At 43.5% G+C, this 27299-nt stretch overlaps 1 protein-coding gene across 2 annotated transcripts in view; it reads right to left on the reverse strand.

Moving 5' to 3' along the window:
* The window catches only part of GRAMD1A (GRAM domain containing 1A), a 633794-nt gene that overhangs the window by 33221 nt on the left and 573274 nt on the right, over window positions 1–27299 (reverse strand). For both annotated transcript variants that reach the window (XM_086930044.1, XM_086930045.1), the window contains exons 11-15: window positions 24946–25089; window positions 15766–15884; window positions 9222–9364; window positions 7649–7752; window positions 3137–3325 (exon numbers count right to left, since the gene is read on the reverse strand). In XM_086930044.1, the coding sequence (XP_086786170.1) occupies window positions 3137–3325; window positions 7649–7752; window positions 9222–9364; window positions 15766–15884; window positions 24946–25089 (699 nt within the window). The remainder of the gene's footprint in view (window positions 1–3136; window positions 3326–7648; window positions 7753–9221; window positions 9365–15765; window positions 15885–24945; window positions 25090–27299) is intronic.

The raw sequence follows: 27299 nt of genomic DNA on the forward strand, positions 1-27299 counted from the left end.
GTTTGAATCTCCAGGTAGTTTAAGTGGTACCACTACTGTGAGGGGTCTAGTCGCCTTTGACAGCTATGTTGCGGAGGTGAGCTCCCTGCCTCATATGAGAGGCATTTGCTGTTATAGTCACCTGTGCAAGGGGTCTATTACCCAGTGTCCTCCCACTTAAGGTAGCTGCCTTGACAGGCATTCTTGTATCATGAACATGTACAACCTGAAGTCTGGTACAATTACTATGCAGGAGATTTGGAAAGCCATCCTTCTATTTTGATTGGATTATGATTTGCCTGCAACCGCATTTCAGGTAGGGTTGAAGATGCAACTGTTTTCTCACTGATGGTGAAACAGGCTGTGAAACAGAGGCACTGCTGTTTTAGATTGTTCTAGTAATTGTCGTTTGCTGCTACGCTTGCTCTGCCAAGCGGTTAATTATGAAAAGATGTGTATGGCTTTCCGGCTCAGGTGTGTTGCCACAACCGCCAAGTATTTTGTAAATACCTTTGGTACTGTGGCGACTCAGAGAGGTGATACCTTGAACGGATAGTGTTTATTAACTTCTTCAAGCTCAGCTCGTCATAACTGCTGTGGAACGCCCACGTGGGGATAATTCCCCTCCTGTGCGGGGTGCTCCATTGTGTGGGCGGAGTCATGACGAGCTCAGCTCGTCATGAGCACAGCTCCACTGTGCCTCATGACGAGCTCAGCTCGTCATGAGTACAGTGGTCCCGCGCGCGGCCACCCCTCCCCCCGCCGTGAGGGAATAAGCCCCATGGCGAAGGGGTTAAAGAATGAGTTGTCGCTGCTACTCTTGATCAGCCAATGGATTGATTATGAAAAGATGTGTATAGCTTTCTGGCTCAGGTGTGTTGCCACCACCGCTAGCCACTTTGCAAATACCTTGGGTACTGTGGCGACTTTGAGATATATTAAAGAATGAGTCTTTCAGGTCCAGTACTGATATAAAGTCCTCTTGTAACAGCAGTGGGGTGACATCTTGTAGAGTTGACATTATGACAGTGTTGGGAGAGGATGAATCTGTTTAATGGCAGGAGGTTGAGAACCGGCCTGATACCTCGGCCTTTTATGGGAACTAAATAGAATATACCTTCAAACCTTGTTGGTGTGCAGGACTGGTTCTATTGTGCCACACATATTCCTCCATAATCAAATGGAAGGCTCGAGAAGTGCTGTTGCACCTCAGGCCTAAATCTTGACATCCTAAACCAGGCATGCCTAAGAAGGAAAATGCTGTTAATACCCCTCACATTCATATACTGTTGGTATTGCAGACCGTTTCCTCTTAGCAATCAACTCCTGTCCTCTTTTACAATAGGCTTCTGTCAGGTTCTTTTACTTCCTCCTTCTCCCAGTGGTATCAGTCATATCTGGAGGTGTGGCCCATTGAATAAGGGATGTACCAAGCTGCGCCAGGCGCTACCCTCTTTTCTGCCGCTTCAATCTGATGGACTCCTTCTCAGTCATACAGACATTTCTAGTGGCCTGTGCAGAAGTCCTTTTATAGGCAGTTTGCACAAATAAAGAATCAGGGACAATATGCAGAGCTTTAATTGATGGTATTGTGAAGTCCTATGTATTATTGCATGGTATGCAATAGTGTCGTCCAGTGGGGAAGATGTGCCAGGGTAGTGCTCTCGATATGGGTCGTCCTGGGGATCTACCACAGTCTTCGCAAGGATCATCCCCATCCTGGGACCTAAAAGACTGCTCATAAAAGTCCTGTGGGCACTATCGACTGCCTGGTTATGAGTCAATGACGTATGTTGTGGATGGAAGTGCTGGTAGTGTTGGTTTAAGGAGGATGTAGTGTGTGTGGAAGTGATGGGAATAGGGCAGGTCTAGCGGTGCAATTACTTACTCTTTCATGACTTGGTTCTCCTTCAAAGGCTAGTCAGCAATTTTTGGGGGATCTGGACGAGTCCTAGGGTTGGAGGTTTGCCAAGTATTATCTCTTTGTCTGGGTGGATAAAGAACTTTTTCTTTGCATCTGAGAGTTCTGTCTTAAGCATTGAGAGAGGGGTTTTGGTACCGGCTTTGAGGTTCTTTTGGCGTCTATGTCAGATTCAAGTGTGGCTTTTGTAATACTCAAGCCAATGTGGTGACTGATGCGAAGTGCAGTTTTTCTGTGTCTCTGTGCTGAGAAGGCATGAAACTGCGGCATCATTGGATGGGGTTTTGGCAGGCATTGACCCAACCTCTTGACTCGCGGCTGCCCGGCTGGAGGACCAGAAACCAACCAGCTTGATGTCAGACTCCTAAGTAGTGGTGTTCTGCCCCCGACAATGTGCATTTTAGGGTTCAGTCAGACCGCAGAAGATAGGCTTGGCGATGCTGGTGGGCGTTGCACTGCTGGTATGAGAACTTCACCCTCCTCCTTCGCATTAGAGCCCTCGGAGGAGATGCCCACCAGACTTCCTCAGTATCAAGCTTCCAGAATGTCAGTCCGGCTTCTCTTTCTTTGGCACCTGGCATGTGTTCAGCAATCCTCTTTCTGCTTTTCATGGGATTCCTACCTTCTTTTCTTCTAGAACTTTGTGTTTTTGCAGCGGAAGATGAGTCGGGCTTCTCAATAAGTCTCCAGGTGTTCTGGGAGGAAGCAGAGGTTACAAGCCTTGTGATGGCCGCTCCAGGGATATTTTTCATTTCACCTTGGGTAGAAGTTAAAAGTAGTGCATTCCATAATGGTGCCCAAGGAGCAAGGCAAAGATGGTGACTTGAGGCTGAAATTGCTTTGAGGTGCCTTTACTGATGACTGTCAGATTCAAAATCCAGGAATTACAAGTAAGAGCTGTTTTCTTCACAGGGTTTGAAAGGGAAGTTGCTGGAATCAAAAAGATGATTTGGGGTATATTAACGTGTCAACATGGAAGCAGAGTTACGATGGAGGCAACAAAAAAAAATATGTGGGGAGCATTGTAGACCAAGGGTGGAGTCAAAACAGGTCTTTTGACTAATTTCTTTGAAGAAAAATAAGTTGTAAATGTCCGGGCCCAACATGAGATGGCAGAAGTATGCACAGTATGTTTATCTGTAGACACAAATGTTTTGAATTTGTGTGTGTGTGTATAACAAATACATATACCCACACAAATACATACAGGGTTAAAAAGAAGGAAATATGTCCTACTTGATACTCTGAGGTTCCTGCCCCCTTTCTTCTCATCGGGCATTGCAGTGATGGGACTGTGCAAGTCGATGTGTGGGGCTTTCCAGCTCAGGGTGCGCTTCCTGCGTCGGATAGAGGACAGCAAGCCATGCTTCTCCTTCCCACATGCCTCCTCCAGCCAGTGCTTCTCAGCTTTGGACAACTCATTCTCTATGAGAAGTAAGGGAGTGGAGCGAAGGCAACCCAAGGGGAGAGGCAAAGGCAGAGACAAGAGAAGGGCAGAGAGAAAGAGGAGGACAGTGAGGCACAGGGAAGGACCAGAGAAGGTGAATGTAAATGGTATGAAATATAAAAAAGGAGATGAATGAGGCAGGAAAAGGGATCAGAAAGGCGGGAAACAAAAATCAAAGAATGGATTTAGAAAACACCAATATCCCCTTCATTTGCCAGAATTTCTCTTTTGGTAGCTTCCTTCCTACTACCCACATCAGCATTGTTTCACCTTCCCTTTCAGTGCTGTAGCTTTTACCACATCAATTCCATCCTTCCTATAAGATCCAAAGCCATGTTTCCCTTAGCCTGCCACCCCAACCTCATCATTTCAAACTCCCACAGTCATCCACAATTTTCACTCTGCTAGAACTGTCCACTAGTTGTCCGCCTCCAAACTTCCTCACGCAAGAAGCAGAGCAGTTGCCCTACTACTCTTGGCAGAGTTGACGACAGTTTCAAATCGCATTCCCTAAATCATCACAATTCCCAATTTGTACATGTCATATTGCACCTTAAATTGCTCATCATACTACAGGTATTTGTTCAGTATGTCTGCCTGATCTGCACAGCCCCCCACCCACCATGTCTTCAGAGACTCTCCAGCTCAATAATTTAGATCGTTTTACCAATATATAGAAAACTCTAAAAATAAATAAATAAATAAATAAATATGTTCAGGTTTGCTTCCTCAATGGCTTTGTATTTTGCACTCTGCTCCTTTTCACAGGTAGGTGTTAGGAAAGGATTAGGTTTCCTACCCTGTGAGCATCTGTTCATAGTGTGTTGTGCTGTAGATTCGCATCCCGTACATACTCCTGTCATTCAGTATTGGACACAGATGTTTGAAAGTTGTGTTTATTCAAAGTAGTCTTTTGAGTCACAAAGTATATAGTAACTCCTCTCTTAGCTGGCATAGGCACATGCTCCATATTAGATTGTTTTTCGCACAGTGGGGGAGAGTAGCATGTAGTGGTGAGCAGACACAATGCAGTGCATATGTGCAGTGTGAAAAGAGCTTAACTAGTAAAGAGAAGAGAACTGTGATTAAAGCCAGGCACTACCAGGGAGAAAAATGGGCACATGTGAATCTACAGCAATACACACTACTAACAGATCCTTACAGGTTAAGTAACATTTTCTGTCCATTGCATGTGTTAGTGTAGATACACATGCTCTGCATGGACTGTTAAACAGTGCCCTTTTTAGAAACTGTGGCTAGCGTTTGGATGATGCAGATGTCTGAAATAAGGTCTATAAAACCATCTGCTAACTATAGCCTGTTTTACAATAAAGATGTCTGCAAGATAGTATTTGGTGAATGTGTGTCAGGTTGGCCAAGTTATGTTATGTTATGTTATTACGTTTTGTAGAGCGCGAACAGCTGCCCCAGCAACGAGGCGTCCCGGCGCTGAACCATAACAATAACCTGAGGGGGGGGAAAGGAGGGAAAAGGACTGGACGAGATTAAGATGGGGAGAATAGAAGTCTTTGCTTTATGTAGGGCAGCCAGGGAAACGATTCCCAGGCAGGCCATAGTTGCTGTCTTCCTCAATGTAGAGTGTGCCCTGGGTGTAACAGGGAGTACTCTTTTGGCCTTGTGAGAGCAGGTCTCAATGCACTTAATTCTACATCTTGCAATCCCTGTTTTGGATATGGGTTGAGCCTTAGGAGGCATAGTGAAGGCTACATAGAGTTGGTTATGACCTGCGGAAGGGGGTAGTCCTGTCAATGTAATAGATGAGGGTGCATTTCACATCTACACATCTAGAGGGCTCTCTCTGCTACAGAATCTGGTTAGGGTAGGAAGATTGGGAGTTCAATTGTCTGGTTAGGCTGGAAAGGGGAAACTGCCTAGGATAGGAACTTAGGTCCTGATTTATATCGTGGAAGATGGGCTACTCAGTCACCAGTGACGGGTATCCTGCCCACTGAAATATAAATCCCCTAGGATATAATGCGATTTATATTTTGGCAAACAGGATATCCGTCAATTTTGTGAAGTAACCTGTCCGCCAAGATTTAAATCAAGCACTTTGGGTTGCATCTCAACACTACCCTCTCCTTAGGAACCTGAATAAAAGGTTGCTGTAATGTGAGTGCTTGCAAGTCACTAATATGTCTGAGATACGTTATCGCAACAAGAAAAGTAAATTTCCAGCAGAGGTACAGGAGAAGGCAAAATTAGAAGGGTTAGAAAAGCCGATACGCTCCTGGAGATGCACCTGTGCACCAGGGAGAGGTACAGAGACCTGAGAGGATTGTGGCAGCTCTCTCAGCAACCCCATAATTTCGTTTTTTTATTTCTACTGATGAAGGATAATATCCAGAAATCCGTGTCTAGAGATTGACAGCACTAACCTGCACCAACTTTGGTGAAACACTATTACAAAAATTCAAGTAAGCATTTGAACTGAACTGCATTTACCAGAATGCTAAGGGGTGAACTGTGCTGGGAGGTGAAGCAGTGTGCTCCCATCCCCTTCAGGTTAAAAAAGTTGTCAAATGAGTCTGGCGAGGACTATGTTGAAATTCCACACTAGGGCAAGAGGAACCTTTTGGGAAATCACCCTTTTGAGATCCTCCAGAAAGGCCTCTACCACTGGTATGTGGGAGCAGTGTTTGCTAGTTTACACGAAAGCTGCTAAAGCAGTGAAGTGAAGCTGTATGGAAGTATAGACTATGCCAGACTTCTAGAGAGAATGTAAATACCCTGGACTGTGGGTTTTAGGGGTCTAGGTTTTAAGGAATGTAGTAACAGACAAATCTTACACTTGGCTGTGTAACATAACTGTGTAACAGGTCTGCGCGATTCTTGCAAGATGTCCATGCTTTTTTGATGGAGACACAGGTAACGAAACTCTAGCACCTAAGGTCATAGATTGCTAGATTAAGTCTCTTGGGGTCTAGATGTCTGATCTCATCTTGGTTCCTAGTGAGAAGGTCTGACCTTTTTGGGAGTTCTGAACACTACGGCTATCTGGCACAGGTGGGGGCTATGAGGATGAAAGTCTGACATTTGCCTCATTTTCCTCACCACAATTTAATAGAGTAGGAAGGGTGGAAAGCAAATATCCCTGACCAGTTCAACTATAGTACATTGCCCTGGGACTATGGGCATGGGTACCTGGATGTGAAACTTGGGCATTTTGTGTATCCGGGTGGCAAAGACATCTATTTGATACCTAGAGCTGGAAGTAGCTGAAGAAGGCTTGTGGTCGAGTTTTTACTCGTGGACTTGTTGGTGCATCCTGCAGAGCAAGTTCAGAAGGTCGTTGTCCACCCTTGGAAGGTACCCCACCATAAGGTGGGGGTGGAGTGCCACCCTGCTTTTTTAGGTATTACATGGTGACCATGCTGTCTAACAAGTACCACTTTGCCCCAACTGAGTGGAAGGAAGGCTTTGTGGTCGAGATGGATTGCCAGGGGCTCCAAGTAGTTAATGTGGTGCCCTTGTTGGTGTGGGGACCACACTTCCTGTAATGTAGTTAGATTGACATGTGCCCTCCAGCCGATGAGAGGCATCCATAACAATTGTTACTTGCAGGATGGGGTGTAGGAAAGGCCTTCCTAGAAACAGGCTGGTGCCGTTTCACCACTGCTGAGAGTGATGTATGCTACCCGTTATCAACACTACATCCCCCATTAGAAACTGTGCTTGTGATCATTGAGAAAAGGCACTGTTGTAATGGGTGCATGTGCAGCCGGACTTGGCACACTATGGCAATCCCATCATCTCAATAAGACACATAACAGCTCTAACTGTTAATTACCAATTTGGGTGACAAAGAGGCACTAGTAGCTGAAAAGCTAAAATCCTTTGTAGACTGGGATAAGCTTTACCTGTGACTGTGTTTAGCGTCATTATAGCTGCAAGAGTAGGCGGTGGGATTTGAGGCATTGATGGAGAATGTGAGACTGAGATGGCAGGAGTATGCAAAGCTTGTGATCTACAACATTTGTAAATTGATGCATAGTATTGAGTAGTGTGTGTATAATAAATGTACTCTTCCTTTTTATAAAGAAAAGTACAGACTGGACAATCCATTATTGAGCGTTACTTCTGCGTATCTTTAAATGGCGATTACTAGCTCACACAACCTCCCTTGAGTAAGCCTTCAACTGCTCCTCAACGCTACCCTCTGAGAGTCAAGCGCTACAATGGGGTTCCCAGTGAAGGACAAATGTAGATCCATTATTTGTGGAGGCCTCACAACTAATGCCTCGTTTTCCAACACTCGTATTATAACCTCTACTACATACCCAGGTGGTGGAAGTAGTCCTCAATGCCACTCCAGGTGTTCTTCTCAATTAGGGCCTTCACCAGGTTCCAAGGCTGCTTCCTATAGCGGATCTCAGAAGACACTCTAAAGAAAGCAAATTGACACTAGGTCAGAAACCACAGAATCAAGAGGTAAATTCACACAATTGGAAGAAAATTTCAACACTGGCACTTTCCAGCACTACACCATACCAGAACCACTAAAGATGCACCAGGGCTAGATGAGGCATGATAACTATCAGTCATGTGGAGGGTGAACACTTCAGTCGGGTACCAAGAACTGAATGGGCATAAACCTAAACTCCCGTCTACCCACCTGCATGTGCTCTTGCACCCACTGGCTAAAGGTTATCCTCCCAGCGAAGGCAAGTATATAGGCATCCTGTCTCGTATCTGATAGCCCCAGTTTTCCAACCAACCTGAGAGGAGGGGCGCTGCAGTCGAACGGGGACACAGAGCTGGCACCGCGATGTTCATCGTCCTTCAAACCACCCCACCCATCTGTAAGGGTACAAAACCACGTTGTTCTCCACTCCTCTACACCAGCCACCTGACACTGCTGCCACTATGCATGCTGGGATTTGGAGTCCGCCAAATTCAAAACGGGCTGCCATTCGCTGTGCTGACCGCATTAAGGGGAGGGAACACAGTGCCTCGAGATGAACACTCACAGAAGGAGCTAATTGGGGAGAGGCTCGTTAAGGAGGAAGACGCTGAAGAAGGCACATACGCCGAAATGCATTCGTCAAACCCGGGACCCTGAAATAAACGGAAGCCTGTTCTCGACTCCCCGTGTGGCCTCTTCTCTTTTCTTTGGGAAAGTGTGAATGGTGATATATATATATATATATATATATATATATATATATATATATATATATATAAGCTCAACGCTGATCAAACATGAGGCGGGCCAAGAAATGATTTTTCATAGGTAATCTAATATGCATCTTCGCTAAGCTTTTAAGGTGACACTCCTCATTGGGGTCAACCATACTGATACTTGTCAAAGACCACACAGTTTAAAGGAAAGCAAGCACTGTCAGGCTGTATATCTAATATTGTTTTAGTTTATTTCCTGCTGACATCATACCCAGCTAATCCAGGAAGATGTCTTACAGACCGTTTAGAGGAGTGGGATGAGGGAAATAGGTGGTAGGATATATATCGGGTGGGTAATTAAAAAAATTGCAAGTCTTAGCCTTCTCTGGTAGGTGGAGTCTGGACTAATCCGAAGAAATGTTCAGAGTGTCTTTGGTCATTTGCTGAGGGTCAATGAGGTCTAGTATGGCATAGCTCTAATGTGTTTAATTGATTCTTCAGAACATGAGAACAAGTTTGTTCCCAGGGATTATTTTTTATAGGTCAGCACCACTTTAGTTGACAAACCAGTGTGGAAGGAGAGGGTGCATTGCAATGTGGGAGATCAAGAAGATACTTGGAATAGGAAGATGAGGGGGACACAAAATAAATGGTGGAAGAGTACAGGGGACATATTTCCATAGTGAACGATGAAGGAGCAGTGTCGCTAGTATCAGAAGTAAAATGACATACCTGAGTCGGGCCTTGTTCTTAGCGACGCTGGTGATGCAGTAGCGGTGTGCTGTGTAGAAATAGTCCTGGTACGGGATACCATGTGTTACCACTTCAGAGTCCATCACAAATCCGGTGCTCTTTTGACTTGACTTATAAAGTGACTGCACGAGAAAGAAAAGAAGAGAGATGGAGAAACTGGGCAGATTATAGAAAGAGGGTCCAAGAATGGAAGGAAAGAAATGAGAAAAGAAAGTGCATAAGGAGGGGGGACGGAGGGGGGACGGGGGGTGGAGACAAAATAATAGAAGGTGGGTTGAGAGGCAATGGAGCAAGGCAGTGGAAAAGAAGACCAGAATGAAGACTAAGCAGGAAGGAAAAAAGGAAGGAAAATTGAGAACAGCAGTAGGAATGACATAAGGAAACAAAATGGAAGGGTAGAGGAAAAGAGGACTGTTGTGAGGGAAGATGGGGATGTGCAAGAAAGTAGAAAAAACAACAACAAAAAAGAATTAGCCCCTTAAGTGTATGTGTTGGCTAATGGCTGACACCTGCACTACCTCCACAGTGCGTCATTGGCCAACAGTGGGGAGGTATATAAAGGACCCTCCGGTGCACAGCACTAGAGGGACTTATTTTATTTTTAGCTTGGGTTGCTGGAACAGAGATTTCCTAGTAGACAAAGTTTTTTTTTGTTTTACTGTAATGACTATCGGCATGCTGACGTCATAGTAAAAGTGAACGCAAAACGAGCCAGTAGACTGGTTTTATTTTCAATGAATCAGTGCTCGAGGGCATTTCTCAGCCCCGAGAACTCATTTTCTTGGGGGAAGTATCACTGGATAAGGAAGAATTTTCCCTTCCCTTTCCAATGGTACCTCTGCCCATTGGATGCGTGCTTGGGGATCACCACAGAGTGATCCCCAAGTAGGGAACCATCCACTAGGCTCCCGGGGTAGGGGAGGGGGTTTCAGGCCTCATGAGCCATCATAGAGCAATTGTGACAATCCACAGAGCCGTGGAGGGGACGTCGGGTGAGGTAATATCCTCCCAATTAGTGCTCGATTAAAGCACATAGTCCCCTACGTTTTGCTATATGATGGCTTATGAGGCCTGAAACTACTGGATTGCAAAAGGAGATCAAGATCGTATCTTGCCCACATACCTTATCAAGCCGATTAGGCATACCTCAAGTAAAACACACACATAGCATTCCCTATGTGTTGACAGTATTTTACTGTCTGATTGTGATCAGGGTAGGGATCTGTGTACCCGTCCTGATGAAGAAATATCCAACTTCGAAACATGTTGACACAGACACATAGGAAGCTTTTTGTACATTAATACATTATAATCCTCCGCCTCACGTCTTTTAACAATACCAGCAGGAGGTTTATTAAAATTCTTTCTAGTCCTACCTATCAGGTATTTTTTTAACATTCACTCACTATTCACCTCTGACCTACCACTCACTTCCACTCTCTCTCACACACTACACATAGAGATCATATCAAGTGCTCCAGCGTATTCGCTAGTTAGTAGCACGACGCGCTCTGTAGAAGGGTGCGAAGACCCCTATGATGAAGCATGACACCAAGAGCCCTTTTGGTGTGTGAGGGGTATTTTAAAAACACAATGTGCTTCCCACCAAAGTAGGAACCACATTACTAGTGAGATTGTCAATTGGGTTTCACTTTATACCTTGTGGGTGGATTCCTTATGTTTATATATTATGACGAGGGGAGACTGAATCCACTCCAGGTGTCCCGCTGGACACTCCTGCTCTCCACTCCCTCTTTTAATTAAGATAATATGGTGGTTCACGCTATGTTTCACACGTCTGATCCAGACTCACATTGCAGTGGATGCATTCAAAGACAGACTGCAATAGAGCAGAGCTGTACTGGAAGACATCTGTCTTTGTTTACCTCCCCAGGATGAACCTTTTAAATTACCCTGTAAATGTAAATGTAAATGTGGGTGTACTTGTAAAGCGCACTGCGACTCCATGGAGTATCCTGGCGCTGAAGACCGCTGGGGAACCCGTCCTGGTTTTCCCTGTGAGATGGTCCCTTTCTGGGTATCTCCAAGGTGAAACCAGGCATCCCCGGCGTCTGTGGGGGGCCGTTGTAGAGATGAGGCAAGCTTAATGCCCAGAGTTGACGAGTGTGTTCCCTGGTTAGAGTAGGCACCGAGGCGAGAATTATCGAGTCCGTTTTGACCCTGGTCCCAGGCCGTTCTCTGCTTACGGGTCTGCCGCCTCTAACCAGTGAGCCACACCACTCCACTGTATGCATCCAACAGAGGTTATGCGTTTTCCTTTTTATATCGACAAGAACGGTACTGCACCCTTTGAAAGAGGCAGTGTCTGAGGGTTTCTTTTTTCTCACAGGTTGGAGAGCCAATTAATAATAGAGGTTATCAGGCAAGAACTCTGGATCAGTTTGAGTTGGAGGCCTTGTTTTATCAGCAAATCAAATCCCTCTTAAAGTACCTATCTAACCTGCTTGGTTGGGACTGAAGTTTGATCTGGATTGGTCCAGGGCTAATGCTGGTTTATAAAGATTAGAGAGCAGAGGGGGAGGAGGGGAAGAGTTGGGTGTGATTAATGGAATGTGACAAATGAATGGTCAACCAAGGCTTGGTGCTGCATGTTCAGATCCTGGAATTCAATATTATATGGGAATCTCAGATACAGAGTGTGACTAAGGTTTTGTACAATTATCACTGGGTGTTCTATTGGAAGAGTCCACCCACGGATTAATGACTCAATACAATGTTTATTTGGGTGATGGTTTGAAGATGCAAGGCCAGTTCTAGTATCTCAACCCAGAAACAGGAGGTGGTCAAAAGTTACATATGGGATAAGGACTGCTCTGGTAGATAACGCAGCATGGGACTAAACGAGTGACAGAGGAGTAGCACGTGTTTTGAATTTTGGAAGTGTCAGTTCATCGAAAATGGAATACAAGCGGTCCATAAACCAAGATTCAGTGAGCTAGTGAAACCTGTAAAGCTTAATAATACCCAGTCTGGGTTCAAGCTCCCGGATATCCAAGTTATGTTTGTTGGGAGATATTAAGTTGATAAAGTCTAAATTCGTTCAATCAATTTATCTTTCAATGAATTGAGACTTGCATGTTGCAGAGATTATTCCTTTTAATACATTCTGAAAGGCTGTTGGGAGCTGCAGTGCTCTGCCAGTGCTCCACCCATTCTGTGTGAGGGAAGCAACTACTGTGTGTGAGAAACTAGCATTGATACTTCCAATACTGATCTTTTTTAACGAAACTTGCATTGCTGTTGCCCGAGACGTACCTTTTTTATGCAAGGATTCCTGATCTTTTTAGGTCTCGCCTGTCGATGCGCATGCGCATCGAGCAAGGCGAGAGTATTGGGACTTATCCGCTCTTTATCCACACTGCAAGGAATCGTGGCGATTCCTTGCAGTGCCCGTGACTTTTAAGCTCAATGCGCATGCGCATTGAGCTTAAAAGCGCGTGCACGTCCGTCTTTGTTTACCCGCTCCGCCCCCTCCCCTTCCCGCCGTGTCGCATTTCTCCTCCCCCCTCCCCTCTCTTCCCTCCGGCTTGTTTCTTTATTTGACCCGCTCCGCCCCCTCCCCTTCCCGCCGTGTCGCATTTCTCCTCCCCCCTCCCCTCTCTTCCCTCCGGCTTCTTTTTTGTTTACTTGCGGATCTGTTTTATTATTTGTCAACTTGTGTTTATGTTTGAATCGGCGCGATCAACACAAACACTCCTCACTTCCACCAGATGGTTGCCACGGAGACCCTAGGGTCATTTTCTTCCCTTTAAACCGATTGGACGCTCAATTCGGATTACAAGCACCAATCTACCGGATTGGTTGACTAACCACTGCGTCATTCATGTCTGCGTCATGGCGCTTTCAGTTCAGCCGAGCCCCTGATTGATCGGGACGTGTTTAAAACTACTCCGGTATGCTCGCATATACATCCACGGGATCCGGCATTACGAGGAACTATACAGGTACCAAGCGGGTGCCTGGCAGTGAAGGCGTGAGTCCTGATATTCAACCACGAGCTAAGTACTTTCTTAAAGCCGAGGCTTGAATATTTAACTTTAGCCTTATTTTCTCTCTCCTATAGGGTGTGCCGTTTTGCCCCCACCCCCCTCCCGTGACCCATAGTGTAACAAGTGATTACACCCTCTGTAAGATATTTCTTCAATATATTTTTTTTAATTGACCTAGACGTGCCCAGCAGCACCGAGTGTTTGTCCAAACGTTTTTAGCATCTAAACTCCATAGACCACCGGCTATTGCTAAATGCTATTTTGGGCATACAGGGCACTACAGCCCTTAGTAACAGCATACATCTATGACGTTTACAGACCACCGGCTACTGCTATACGCTATATTGGGAATACAGGGCACTACAGCCCTTAGCAAAATCTTTTTCTGATTTAAATACTTGCAGAAATAATAAGTGCACAAGATCACATATAGTAGCACGTTAGATCAGCGTTACCGCCTAATGTGCACTACGTGCCAGACCGCAAGATTCACAGATTTGTTAGATACTGTGTTATGGTTGTGCTGAGACGAAGGAAACCTCAATGCCTCGTTCGCATTTCTCATCCCCCCTCCCCTCTCCTCCGTCCGTCTTCGACCTAATACTCCGCCCTGCAAGAACCCCCCGACCACCCCATAAGGTTTAATCAGGGGAAACCTCGCCTGCTGCACTGAATCTACCCACGCACGACAGCGCTCACAAACAGTCAACTGGTGCGATGTGCGCCACTCCTTCCACACGCCTCCAAACTGTATTCAGCTTCCGATAAGTTGAGGATTAGCATGAGGGCAAACATTGCTCCGTACGTCTGCAGATACTACATCAATGCCAGAAGTCTTCATGTCTCTCCTTCTGACACCATGCGACTTGCATGATGAACAGGTCAGCAGGGCAAGATAACCATCAGCAGAAATCATATGATTATCCGGCTGAAGAAAGCTGCAGATGTTCATTCAGGTACGTGTTATTTCTATCGTGGAGAGGTTTCTGTATAAGTCGCAGCCACAAATTATGTGGTAAGGACACCAACATAACCAGGTTCATGAATGTAATCATTTATTTTAGAGAAAAACCACCCGAGCTGCTGAGCGCCCAAGCACCGCCAGCCTCGGACTCTCAAGTGCTTTGACTGCCTGAACCGACACTCTATAGAACTTTGACATTCACGCTGTCACGAGCAGGTGTGTGGAGTCTGGAATACTACACTATGTTTGATTTTTTGATTCATATTTCAACCAAAGATATGGAGAACCCTGTTCACCCTTCTTATGTGAGCCTGAGGCAAGGGAAAGAGAGTCCGTACTTACCATCATTTTGTCTAGAAATGAAGGCATCATCATCCTTCCTCACAAACACGGGGCCCATCATTAGAGACATGGCCATTGTGAAAACTCATGAGGTTGATCTAAATCCAAAGGTGAAGGACAGGAACCGGGGGAGGGGGAGCAAGGGAACCTCAAACTTCTGATGCTTTAGGTAAGTGGTGACATAAATTTTCGCAATTTAAAAAAAAAAATACTCACCCTCAAACTTTCACCCTCAACACCTCACTCACACTCACTCTCACTCACCCTCACTCAGCATCAACTACTCCCCCTCACCCTCACTCACCCTCAACACCTCACCCTCACTCACCCTCACCCTCACTCACCCTCACCCTCACTCACCCTCACCCTCACTCACCCTCGCTCACCCTCACCCTCACCCACCCTCACCCACTCTCACCCACTCTCACCCACTCTCACCCACTCTCACCCACTCTCACCCACTCTCACCCACTCTCACCCACTCTCACCCACTCTCACCCTCACTCACCCTCAACCCCTCACCCTCACACAGTGCAATAGGTCTCGGAGCATTTGAGTTAGAGCTTTTAGAAATGTTTATGGCTTTTTTTTTTAATTCTTTAGCATTGGCTACAGGAAACAAAAATGCTAAAGATTTACAAAAAAACCCATAAACAATTCTAAAAGCACTAACTCTAATGCTGCGAGACCTATTGCATTTCCAATGCTTGTTTAATTAGCAGACATCTATGGGATTCTTTTACCGTCTAACGGCAAAGCTATCCTACCTAGAAACCAGGTGTGTCGCCAAACTCAGCATCAACCACATTATTTCTTCCACACAGACATCAGTCATACCTGTTTGCTACTATACAATACTTACACTATTCTACCACAGACAAAATCACTACATTATTACAGATCAATAAAAAAAACAGAAAATACCACTAAGCAACTGGAACAACCTGAAGCTATCAACCATTTGTAGATCAAATGACAGTAAATACTGTCCCCTCGCTGAAAACCCATTGTCGTAAGGGGCTGTGCCTAGCAGATTAGAGCAGACGTCCCATATCGCATGGAAACACATGGTTGTCCGTCTTTTCATGCACAGTAAGTAGCAGTCCATATCACACAACAATCGCTTAACACCGCATCAAATGACAGGGATCAGAGAAGAATCATGGATTATCTGGGTGTGTTGTGTACCGCTCACCTATGACCTTACCTGTGTTTCTACAGCAGGGGCTGACTTGGGCCCAAGGGGGTTATTGATGGGGATGGTGTAGGAGATGATCCGTGTCTGCTTGCTGACGCAATCGCGTGCCCAAGAATTAAGTGTAACATCTATAAACAGGCAAAAGCAATAGTGTTTAGATTCTAGTCGCCATTATCTTCCCAGGTTGTGAGTAAAAATCCTCTCACGCCTGTACAACTTCTTAACAACAAACGCTAGAATTCTGCAAGTTACTTTTACAAAACAACCAGTTTTAAGAACAGGATCTCGTCACCTGCATAGGATGCCATGGCAGGGATAGGCTTAGAAGGTGTGAAGTGAAGGAATTGTGGCTAAAGGTTAATGTAAATATATTTCTATTGGTTATGTTTATTAACAGTAAAACGTGCCAAGATGCATTATCGTTAATGAGGTGATAAAAATCGGAAGGCATCAATTGAGGTGCAGACATCAGAAAATGTTGGGAGCATTCACGGTCCAAGTAGGCTAGTTTTGGAGAAAATATCTGCCCTCCATCGAGAGAAAAAGCCCTTCTACTCACTAGGAAGAGGGGAAAGCATTTAAGATTCTCAAGAGAAAACAATTCTTCCAAAGCGGGAATCACAAGTCCTTTCTATGACCAATTAGGAGCAAAGCAATTGTCCTTTCCTTGCTCTGAATGGTTTGTACAAGCATCGCTTAAACAATGCTAGCCATTAACTCTAATGACTAGTATCCTATGTGATTCTTAGATTGTATCCATGTGTATCCCCTCCCTGTGTTTAGAGTTATAGCTGTAACGACTAGTCGCCTGTGTGACTGTTGGAATATAGCCAGGTGTATCCCTTCCCCCGTGTGAAGAGATAACCCTATTCACTAGAACAAAAAGAAACGTGTTCCTGAAATGTGTAATGTAACTGATTCTATGTAAAGTGCTTTGATAACATGTAACGGAACTGGTGCTATGTAAAGCGCTTGGATAACCTAATCGGTTCAAGTTCCTGAAATGTGTAACGTAACTGATTCTATGTAAACTGCTGTGATAACATGTAACGGAACTGGTGCTATGTAAAGCGCTCTGATAACCTAATCGGTTCAAGTTCGCGCTATAGAAAACTCTAAAAATAAATAAATAAATCACAATTTACAAGATGACCTGGGAGACGTTGGGTAAACTTTTGTGTACCTCTATCAAGGATTAGGTGCAAATTGTGTCTATCCCTGGCCAAAGGCTCCATTCACCAGTATTTAATGCATTGGAAAGTCTGTCACATTTAATCATCAAAGCAACTGTGTAGCGCTCCATGGGCATCGTCGCTGGGAGCATGCCCAAACCTTTTCTGAGAGTAATGACCAATGCTCATTTCCGGTTTAAATTCTCAATTGTTGTTGTTTAAAATTAAAAATATGAGACTTAGTCATAGTCTGTTCCCCTTTCTGACCCCAACAATCATGACAATCAAAGTGTGTTCTATTCTTGCACGGAACAGTCTAATACCATCTTTTAGACTGTCGTTTAAAAAATACACAGGGGCAGAAATTGGGTTATTAATTTCGGAGGATGTGACCCCCTACAAAACTAAAAATGCTAATTGGTTAGGTCAAAATAAAGTTTGAGAATCTCTGCTCAACTCCTGCTAGATATGGCAAAAGGCAGCAGGCAACTACCAGAAAGGTGTGGTTCAAGACAACCAACAAGTTTGAAGTAAAGAACAAAACACACTAAAATTCCTAAACCAATGTAAAACACAGAAAACTTCAGGATACTGAAAGGCAGCAAAATCATTACAATCAGATATGGAGGATATGAATTTATACAGTTTTAAGTAAAAAAAATGCCAACAAAAATGGAAAGCACCAACCAAAAGCTACTATACGTTATTGACTGGGTCCTAGGTGCGATTTCAGGTCAACCATGATGGTGAGGAGGTAAAATACACCAAGCAGGTCTCCTGACTCACAAGTCAACCTTTTCCAGAGGGACAAGGTCCAAGACTGTTGCAGAGGAGGTTCCCTTAATGTTGAATATGTTGTTGTCAAGCTCTCGCTAAATTCATATTTTGTCATCAAAACCTCCAAGCAGAACAATCCTTAATTTCATAACCACTGAGATGGCTTCGCAGGTCGGAGAGATTTGATGCCTCGCCTTGGTCAGCTTTTAGGAAGACAAAAACTTCTACTGAGGCAAGCCTGAAAGCTGAGGCAGGGCAGGGCTCTAAGTTCCTGCATACCTTTATTGTGAGGTCCAGCTGAACCTGTGTTCAGTGCGGCAAAAAGGTTGAACAAGAAGAACCTACTTTATTTGCCCACCTTGGGTGCCAACTCCCTGAGCAGGAGTCAGCGCCTTGCCACGGTCCTCAAGAGGTGAAAAAAATTACTATATCCAACTTTTCTAGTAGGTATTGCAACCACTTGTACTTCAAGGCAGGCTTTTAGGTACTGGATTATTCTCCAGCCAGGGCTGTTTAACAGTCCAGTTGTCTGTAGACAGTCGGGCTCTTTTGGAATGAGGATTCTTCCTGCAGGTTTTGTCCCTGAATCAGGCAAACAGGAAGCCATTTACTTGAACCGTGGCGAGCATCAAGAGTCCTTGGGTAAGTCCTCGTTTTTCAGCTAAAGTTAGGAGCCCTCTTCCAGCAAGGTTGTGTTATTTAGGTGGTGTCTTCTCTGGTACAAGAATGTTCTGAGGAGGTGGTGGTTGAGCTACCAGATTTATGCTGTGCACTAGCCAGTGACTTGAGACATTCTTCCACCCAATCTTATTTTCTCCTATCCCCAATCTTCCTTTTTGCCTGAATGTAAAATTACTTAGAAGCCCCTGTTTCAATGCGCTAGTACCCTTTATGCACCAGACGGGCCACTTCGAACCATTGCTACTTCACTACTTAGATGAGCTCTTCTACAACCGAACAGAATCAGCAATGGTACTCTCTCCCACTAGGACTGAATTCTGGCTGCCTGGGAGGATCTTGAGAAAGAATAGAAGCCTTCCCAGGTCTCTTCAAGTGCAACGTGATTAACACGTATCTGCTATTCCTGGTCTTAGAGGCAAGTTATTGTTTTTGAGAGAGATATATTAACTTTTCCAACAAATGGTGTGTATTCCATGTCTGTAGGGGATAAGTGACAAAGCCGGTTTTGGTCAGTTTTGGTACCAGCAGTACAACACACATGTTCATAAGATTACATTTCTAGTTAAATTATCAAAATTCTAATTTCCGCAATTGAAAATTAAATAAACAATTACTCTGAGTATTTTTTCTAGCATTTCCTGGTGGTGAAGAGAAATGACATGCTACTTATCTAGCAAGTATCTGTAGCGTTTAAAGCCATAGATTCACAAGCTTTGTGCACTCCTGCCATCTCGTGTTGGCTCAGACACAACAAGTTGTTTTTCTTCCAAGACATTTCGAGGAACGGAATGTGTTGCGCCTCCTGTCACGTCCACAAAAAGCATGGGAACAGACTCTACTGTAGATTGGTTTTTTTCCGCCATCGGGTTCAGATATGTTCAGCAGCAGCTCTGAGAAGGACAACATTCTCACTGCTTTTTGGGGGCCTAACAGCTCCACTCTTCAAGAATAACTCCTTAAATAATCATAGTGAAGTTGATGTCTATCAGACGGTCCTCAAAACAGAACACCGGCTCTAACTCCACCATCCGCTTCACTTCGATGTCCCGGCGCTCGGCACCTCGGACTCCTACTTTGACTTGGTCAAACCTTCTTTGATCTCCGTAGAGCACGAATATCTATACAGGAGGGAATGATGGAATAGCATACCCATAGAATTTTGTCCAAGGTCCAAAGAAAAGTACCCATGGGCTGACGGACACAACATTTCAGCCCGTGTCTCTGCCTCCTCCTCACCTCGACTTTTGGTGCAAGAGACCATCAAGTAAAGAAGAGAATTGGGGTGGGAGAATTCCAAAATGCAGTAGCAGTCATCCTGGGAGACACCAAACATTTTCGGTGAACAAGACTCTCTCAGGTTTGAGGAGGAAGAGGTAGATCCCTCTGTGATTCAGACGATCCACCCGACACCCAGCCCTAAGGAACGGTCATCAAGTGCTTTCGATGTAGAAGATTAAGACAGTGCATGCTTGGCATCCACACAGGCAGGACCGTGAATCAAGAAGACATCAAACAGTCTCAATATTACTCCAGTGCAGCAATCCCAGGAGATTAAACACTTTTCCATCAAGCACCCCCGCACCTAGGCAGAGCACGCACTCCCATGGGAGTCGGGCGTCAAGCCCAGAGAATGGCAGAAAGAAATTCCCTGCTTCCAGCCCAACTGCTTTCCTCTGGCTCTGGTCAGCACATTGAGAAAGCTTTAGAACCGAGCAAGCTCCCAGCAAAGGACATCGAGCAACGACCACTATTAACCTGCTTTCAACAAAAGGGCAACCAAGCTCCCCCTTCACAGCTGAAATTGATGCTGAAAGCACCTCCAAGACTGTGCACTATGTCAACGCAGAGGGCCCCTTTGACCCAAAAATGAGTAGTCAAAGGTGCCCCTTCTGGAAAGATGATCAGAGCAGCTTGATGCCAGGGAAAAGTGGCTCTTCTTCCATCAGGAGACCTGCAGGATTGATTGCTGCTGAGCCAAGCCCTTTCAAAAGCCATTAACAATGCGGTCTCCAATTCCTAAGAAACATTGGATAACTTTCGGTGAGGATCTCGCCTTCTATGCACCACAAGATAAAGTGCCCAAAAAGCACAAGAACAATGGCTACAAGCCTTCCACCTCAACTACCCACACACAGGCAATCACCACCATCTCCTCCTGAACAAGTCCATGTTCATTGTGGACTAAAAGAGCCACAGCAAATATTGTGATTACAAACTTCTTAGAAGAAAATCAAGTTGTATTGGGCGAGCCCAATAAAAGATGGCAGGAGTATTCAGAGCATGTGTATCTACAGCAACACATGCTACAAATATGTTAATACCATCTAGGTCTGTTCAGTTAACAGTATAGCGAAGACTACACAGTTAAATAGCTTATGGGTTGAATCGACTGTGAAAGCGCCCAGACCCTAATATATAGTGCACCCTATTTTCAGGTTTTGTTAGCACAGCACTTGCGCTGTTCTTGAAATTCCTATGTTTTTTAATAGAAACTTAAAATGGATTTGAATTTCGCCTACTCTCTTTCCTGGCTTCTCATTGGTTCCTGTGCGTGCCACTTACCTTTTCTCCATTTCTATTGACTGCAGCAGATTTTCCTGCATTTACCAACACTTGTTCCTTGTCTGCTTCTCTTATTAGTTTCCTGCCGCAGAAATAGTCAACATTCACTTTGGTGGAACAATATTTTATAAAGTTTTGCCTTTTACTTTTGCAGCATTTTTTATATAACAAACTATCACCGGAGAGATTAAGTGATTTGCACAGAATCACAGGATTTTTCGCGTCGCCATCGAGACTCGAACTAGGATCCCCAGCTCTTGAGTCAGCAGCTCTGGTCGCTGCACCACATCCACCGAACTCCGGTGTTATCGGCCAGTGAACTCTTTCCTTCTGATGATTGATGAAAACCGCTCTTTATTCACAACATAGGCGAAACCAATGCATTACCAATGCTTGTTCTATATCAGCACCCTGCCCTGTAGGCGTACAAGGCTCCCTTTAAGTGTGACTTGGTAATGTATGTCAATTTAGGCTTTTTCTACATAGCAAAGACATGCCATATAGCAGTGCAGTGCCTTTAAACTAAAGCCCAGCCAGAATACACTACTGCTCCTGGTAGACCTATATTTTCGTCATATGTGGGTGGTGTAAATGCACATTGCAGACCACCTAATAACGTCCATGCCAGAAGTGAATTGTTCATGCGATCTAAAACTGCTTTAGAGGTCAACTAAAGAGCCAGTCGAATAAAATTTGACCGATATAATTTTTCAGCCAGTGCCCACACACTGCAGCACCGACTTAAGGGAATCACATCGAGCAGAGCCCTAAAACCAGCAAAAACAGGGTCCAGAATTAGGCAAAAATCTTAACTGACCATGTGGAAATGGCGCAATTGCTACAAAAGCTACAACTAATACACAATACTGCTGCGAGAGCAGTCTTGGATAGGCAGATTTTATTTCAATCACTAGAAAAAATATAGCTTTACACAGATGACCAATCAAGATAGCAAGCAACTTTTAAATCCCTTTGTATTGGCCCGGGATTCTCAATGCATCACAACCGCACGTGTGCATGCACAGCTATCTGAACATTTAGTGGTACTCAAGTCTGCAAAGATCAGATTAAAGCTCATGCATTGAACGAATAGACATCATTGGCTTGGTTGTTAATTTTGTAACCAGGAAATGAAAACTGAAACTTCAGTTTGCTGACCAAATTGTGTGATCCTGGCTAAAATGACTGCACTTACCAAAATCTGGAGTTCCTAAGGAGGCTAATCCTAGCAATAAAGGAGGTTTCTGTTTCGCTGAGCTCATTAATTGCCTAATCGTTTTACTGATCACTAACCTAATCCTACTTTCCACTAGGATGACAGTATTAGGTTTCCCTTTTCATGAACATCCATCAATCCCCCCGCAAAATGCAAAATTCCTTCTGAAAACATAAGTCTCTAACAAAACACAAAATACGTAAAAATGTTTTATTGATTTAAATCGAATTTTGTTTCCTTCATTAAACAATCAATAAAAACAATTCTTCTAAATGTATCAATGTTTGCATTCAAATTTGTAATATTTCAAGATGCCCATTAGATCAGACTCCCACCATAAAAGGCCCTAAAGGATTAATATTGCTGGATTATAAAAGATGTCATACAGTAACAAGGGCCAAAAAGGGATGTTTGATGACATCAGATGGTTATTTCTATTCTCTAAATAGGACTAATAAATGTTCAACAGATCACTTTGAGACGGCTTAACTGTATTTAATAATTAAGTGCACTTAATATTTTGTCTATATATATTTATCATATTCAATGCAACTTAAACAATATGTTTTATGAAGTGTTAGCTCTTGGTAACAGTGAATACTATGATTGTACTTTTCCGTAAAATCAATTAAACGATCGTTAAAAACATTGGACCACTAAGTCATTTAATTATCCATTTATTCAATTTGAACTTCAATGCAGCATGTTCCAGAAGTCAACACAGTGGTCTCATTAAACTTTGCATCACAGTACGAGTAATAGTGGCTAATGCTGGGGCTGCATTTAGTGGAACAATGTTCCAGTTAGTACATAAATCACCGTTTCTACAAAAAAAAACATCCCAGTCTTGCAACCAATTACACCTACATCTGGTTCTAACACACCAGGTCATCTGCAAAGATATCAAAAACTCCACACACATAGAAACCAACAGACAAATTCCATCAAAACATTTTTAGAGAAAGATCAATACGATCAGACAACACACACACCAACAAGTAAACCACTCCTCCATAACATCATGCAATATTTTCAAATTGTTCACCTTTAAACTACAGTCAATATAAATAGGTCAACTCTCGATGCAATCATATCAAAGAAACCCGCACACCTCTACTCTACATTATCAGTACTTTTTTCACACTAGACTTGTTTATCAAGACACTTTACAGAACAGATTCTTCTCCAGCTAAAGTAAGATCATCATGCTAGATACTGATGACTTATCCATCATCTACCAAAAGCAGGCATCCTCCAAATTAAATGAAGATATGCAATACATATAAACAACCTGCCATCAATAAGACGACCAATTCACCTTCAGAAAAAGCAAAGAACCAACGAAAGTGGCCACTATCTTGTAGCAAAGGCTTTGAAGAATTGAACTGTTGAAGGCTCATCGAGTGCATATTTGTACCTTTTATTGCCAACTTGTTTTTCACCAGATATCAACTACAGTTGGGACTGTATCAAGACCCTAAAATGCTGTTCATCCATGCACCAGAATACCCCAAGCATTACTGCCATCTTTAATTAATGTTTTTCCATATTCGGGCGGTCATTGACTAAGAAGAATCAAGATCATATTTATAGCAATCGAAAATGGACCGGTCATATAATAATATTTCATTTACTGTAACAATTTCTGTACAGTCCGCGCAAACAAATGCAAAAAACAGATGCAAGACTTCTCTAACTCTGAACCTGAACAACATCCCACTGTACATTTGATCTTCCCCATCCCACCCGCATTCATATGACAGCTGAAGTCATTTCTTATAGGATCATTATTGAGAAGCCTCCCAGCTCCCACTGCCCACCTGCACTTGCCCACCCAACTTCATGTACACTATGTCAAATACCCCAACTGGGCACAATACATCTCCCAATCCTGCTTGATGGACATTGTCTAAAATGGACTTCTGCCACACCTTAATGTACAGTGGCCCATTGCTGCCCAGTTAGGACTGCACTAAATATACACCAATACAATTAGATCAAGAGGGCAGGTGAGCTTTCACTGCACCATTTCACCACTAGTGTGTAAATCTCCACTCAGTATCGATGCATCACATGTGGAAAAAATGGTGTCTCCCTGCACCATTCACTTATCACACCACCTATAGACATATGATCCCTCACAAGTCTCCCAGCATGAAGGGTAATGTGTCCATAGGTGGTGAAACAAGTGAACGGTGATTTTGTGTTGCAGGGAGACGTGTGAGGGGTATGTGTCCCCTCACACATCTCACTGCAACAGGAGTTGACAAACAATCTCACCTGTTAATTTGCTCATATTTAGTAATTCCTGCAAGTATCATGGTTCACTGAACTGTCTGTTACCGCATTTCAGCAAAGGTGTGCGTTATCACTTAAGGACATGGGATCTATCACTTGGAAGCCTTGCAGCAATTATTAACATGGTTGAGTAAGTCATAGTTCAGCTGTGACAGCTACACACATATATGAATGACATGCCAACCACTTCAGGGGTACATGTAGTGTTTCACCAGTGGAACAGCAGTCGCCACTAAAAGGGCATACAAGTAACCTCTGAATGTTAACGCACCATGAGTTACAAAACACAGAACTCTAATTGACAAGTGGGATTACTCACCAATAAACTCTCAGGAAGTACTACAACAGAGGGACACGTGTTTGCGCAGCGGTGCACTTGTAGCAAACACTACAACAGCAGGACAAACGACTGTGACCCTAAACATGAAAGAAAGACCCTTCGCCCGAAAGCCTGTATCATAAGGCGACAGAATGAGCTCTCACCTGTAAACTTGCGTTGATCCAGGAATTCCAGCATGAACTGTGAATCGCTGAACAACATTTGCTGCAGTTTCTCGGCACTGATGTGGTAAATAGAGTTGATGTGAAGACGTCCATTGAGGTCAGAGGTAATTGTTTCCAACTCTCCTGAAAGTAGAAGCGGACATTACAGCCTTTAAGCCAGCAGCCAAATCAGACCAGTGAGCAGGTATACCATCAATAAAGAGGAGGCATTTAGGAACAGCTCAAGAAGACGGGACAAGAAAGGAAAGAGGGAATGAAGATAGACGGTAAGAGAAGAAACAGGTTATTTATCCAGTAAAAAAGGTTATGCAGCTTGGCTCATAGATTCACATGGTGTTAACATTCCACCCTCCATTTTTGGGGTCAGAAAGTGCAAGTTGATTTTATCCAAAATTCTAGGCTCTTCCGAGACCATATAAAGACCCTGGAGTCTGGGGGATCCGTCAGAATGTTTTAAACCATCAGTTTCCAAATGACACAACTGGCTGGGTAATGCATCTCTAGGTGTATCTCAAGATGGAGAAACTGGCCCCTTGCACAGGCTATCCCATTCTGTTCAGCGACTCTAGGAGTAGCATGACCCACAATGGGTATAGTAAAAAACCCAGGAAACCTCTTAGATGCCGACCTAAGTATTATTTCATTCTGATTAGAGAATGAATTGGAATCTTCAAATATGATCTAATCCCAAGGCGGAGTTTCCTGATCTACAAAGCTCAGGCGACATCTGCCCTTGTCCTCTCTTGTCTAGTCTGTGAAAATGAGCTTTACCTAGGACTGAAATTCTTCCTAAACAAACTGCATCAGGTTCAAACATCAGCAGTGAGACGTCTGCACTTTAGATTCACAACTCACATTAACCAAGAGAGTTTATGCTTCATTGGGTCCATATTTGAATACAAATGCCTTTATGGCCCTGTGCATAATGCACCAAGCACTCCAATGACTAAAGTCGGATCCCTCCACTAAAGGTACAGAACCTTTTCAACTCTTGATGACTAATTCAAGGGAATCGAATCAAATACTTACAATAGGGAAATTGTACCTTTGTTACCTTGACAGGAAACTATTCAATCCACTTCATATGAATTCAACATTGCCAGTTTGGTTAACCTTATCCCAAATCAAAAGTCAAATGGGATGCTCTTCCATACAGAAAATGTATTTGTATCTACTAAAGATCTTCAAAACGTGACTTGAAAACATGTTGATGATGTGAAAAGAGCTAGTCAATGTTTTGAAAAAAAAGACCTGTTTAAAAGAAAATGTTGGTGGCCCTCCTCAAATAAGAAAATCTTAAAAGTACACACATTTTTATGAAATCTGCACCCAGCTTAAGTGAAAGACAACGTTTTTCTGGATTACTTTTCAATCCTTATTTATCATATACACCTTTGGAAATAAATATCCAACAGATTTCGTTATTGATCTACTGTTATCTAAAGGGTGCACAGTAATGATGGTGACAACAGATTCTTACTCTGTGGCTCATTTTTCTGCCGTGCCCAAGGTTCCAACTGCTGTGGAAATGTCTACGATTTTTCTGAAGGATATTTTCAGGCTTTATGGTTTACAAACCAAGATAACTTCAGATCGAGGACTTCAATATATTCTAAAAGTCTTTGAATAATAAGATGCGTATACAAAAAGCATTAACCTCTAGGATCAATCCGCAAGTGAACGGACAAACAAAAAGACTGAAGAGAACTTCGGAAGAATATTTATGATGATATACTTAAGCCTCTATAGACAATTGGACAAGTCTACTCCCAACTGCTGATTTCACTTTTAGTAACTCTATTCTTTCTCCTACAGGGTTTTCTCCATTGTTGCTCTTTGTGGATTCTAGCCTCTTTCAAGAGCTTCCTGAACATGAAGACTGTGTTCCAGTTGTCCAAGAAGTTCTGATACAAACTAGTCAAATTAAGAAGACCTTGTTAAACAAACCAGCATGTACCCAGATGAGGGGAAACAAAGCAGACAGACCAGTTGATTTAGATAACCACTCCCTTGCTACAAAATAGGAGATATGCTTTGGGTATTAGCTGCTTATCTTCCAAATTCGATTTACTCTACTTAGTTGAGCCTAAAATTGTATAGGACTTTTTCAATTTCCAAAGAACATCTCTTCTGTTACTGGTAGAATAAATCTTTCTGCTTCTTGAAAGTTTCATTCTTCTTTCCATGTTTCTCTTTTGAAACCAAACGCACCTCACACAGGTTCATCAAAAATGAAAAATCTCTTATTACTCATAGATGATGGGCAATAGGAATTAGAAGAAAACAAAATTTGCGATTCAAATTTTACAAGCGGTAAATGTCAATTTCTTAGA

This window comes from Lissotriton vulgaris, chromosome 7, assembly GCF_964263255.1.
Source record: "Lissotriton vulgaris chromosome 7, aLisVul1.2, whole genome shotgun sequence".
In the NCBI taxonomy this organism is placed as follows: Eukaryota; Metazoa; Chordata; class Amphibia; order Caudata; family Salamandridae; genus Lissotriton; species Lissotriton vulgaris.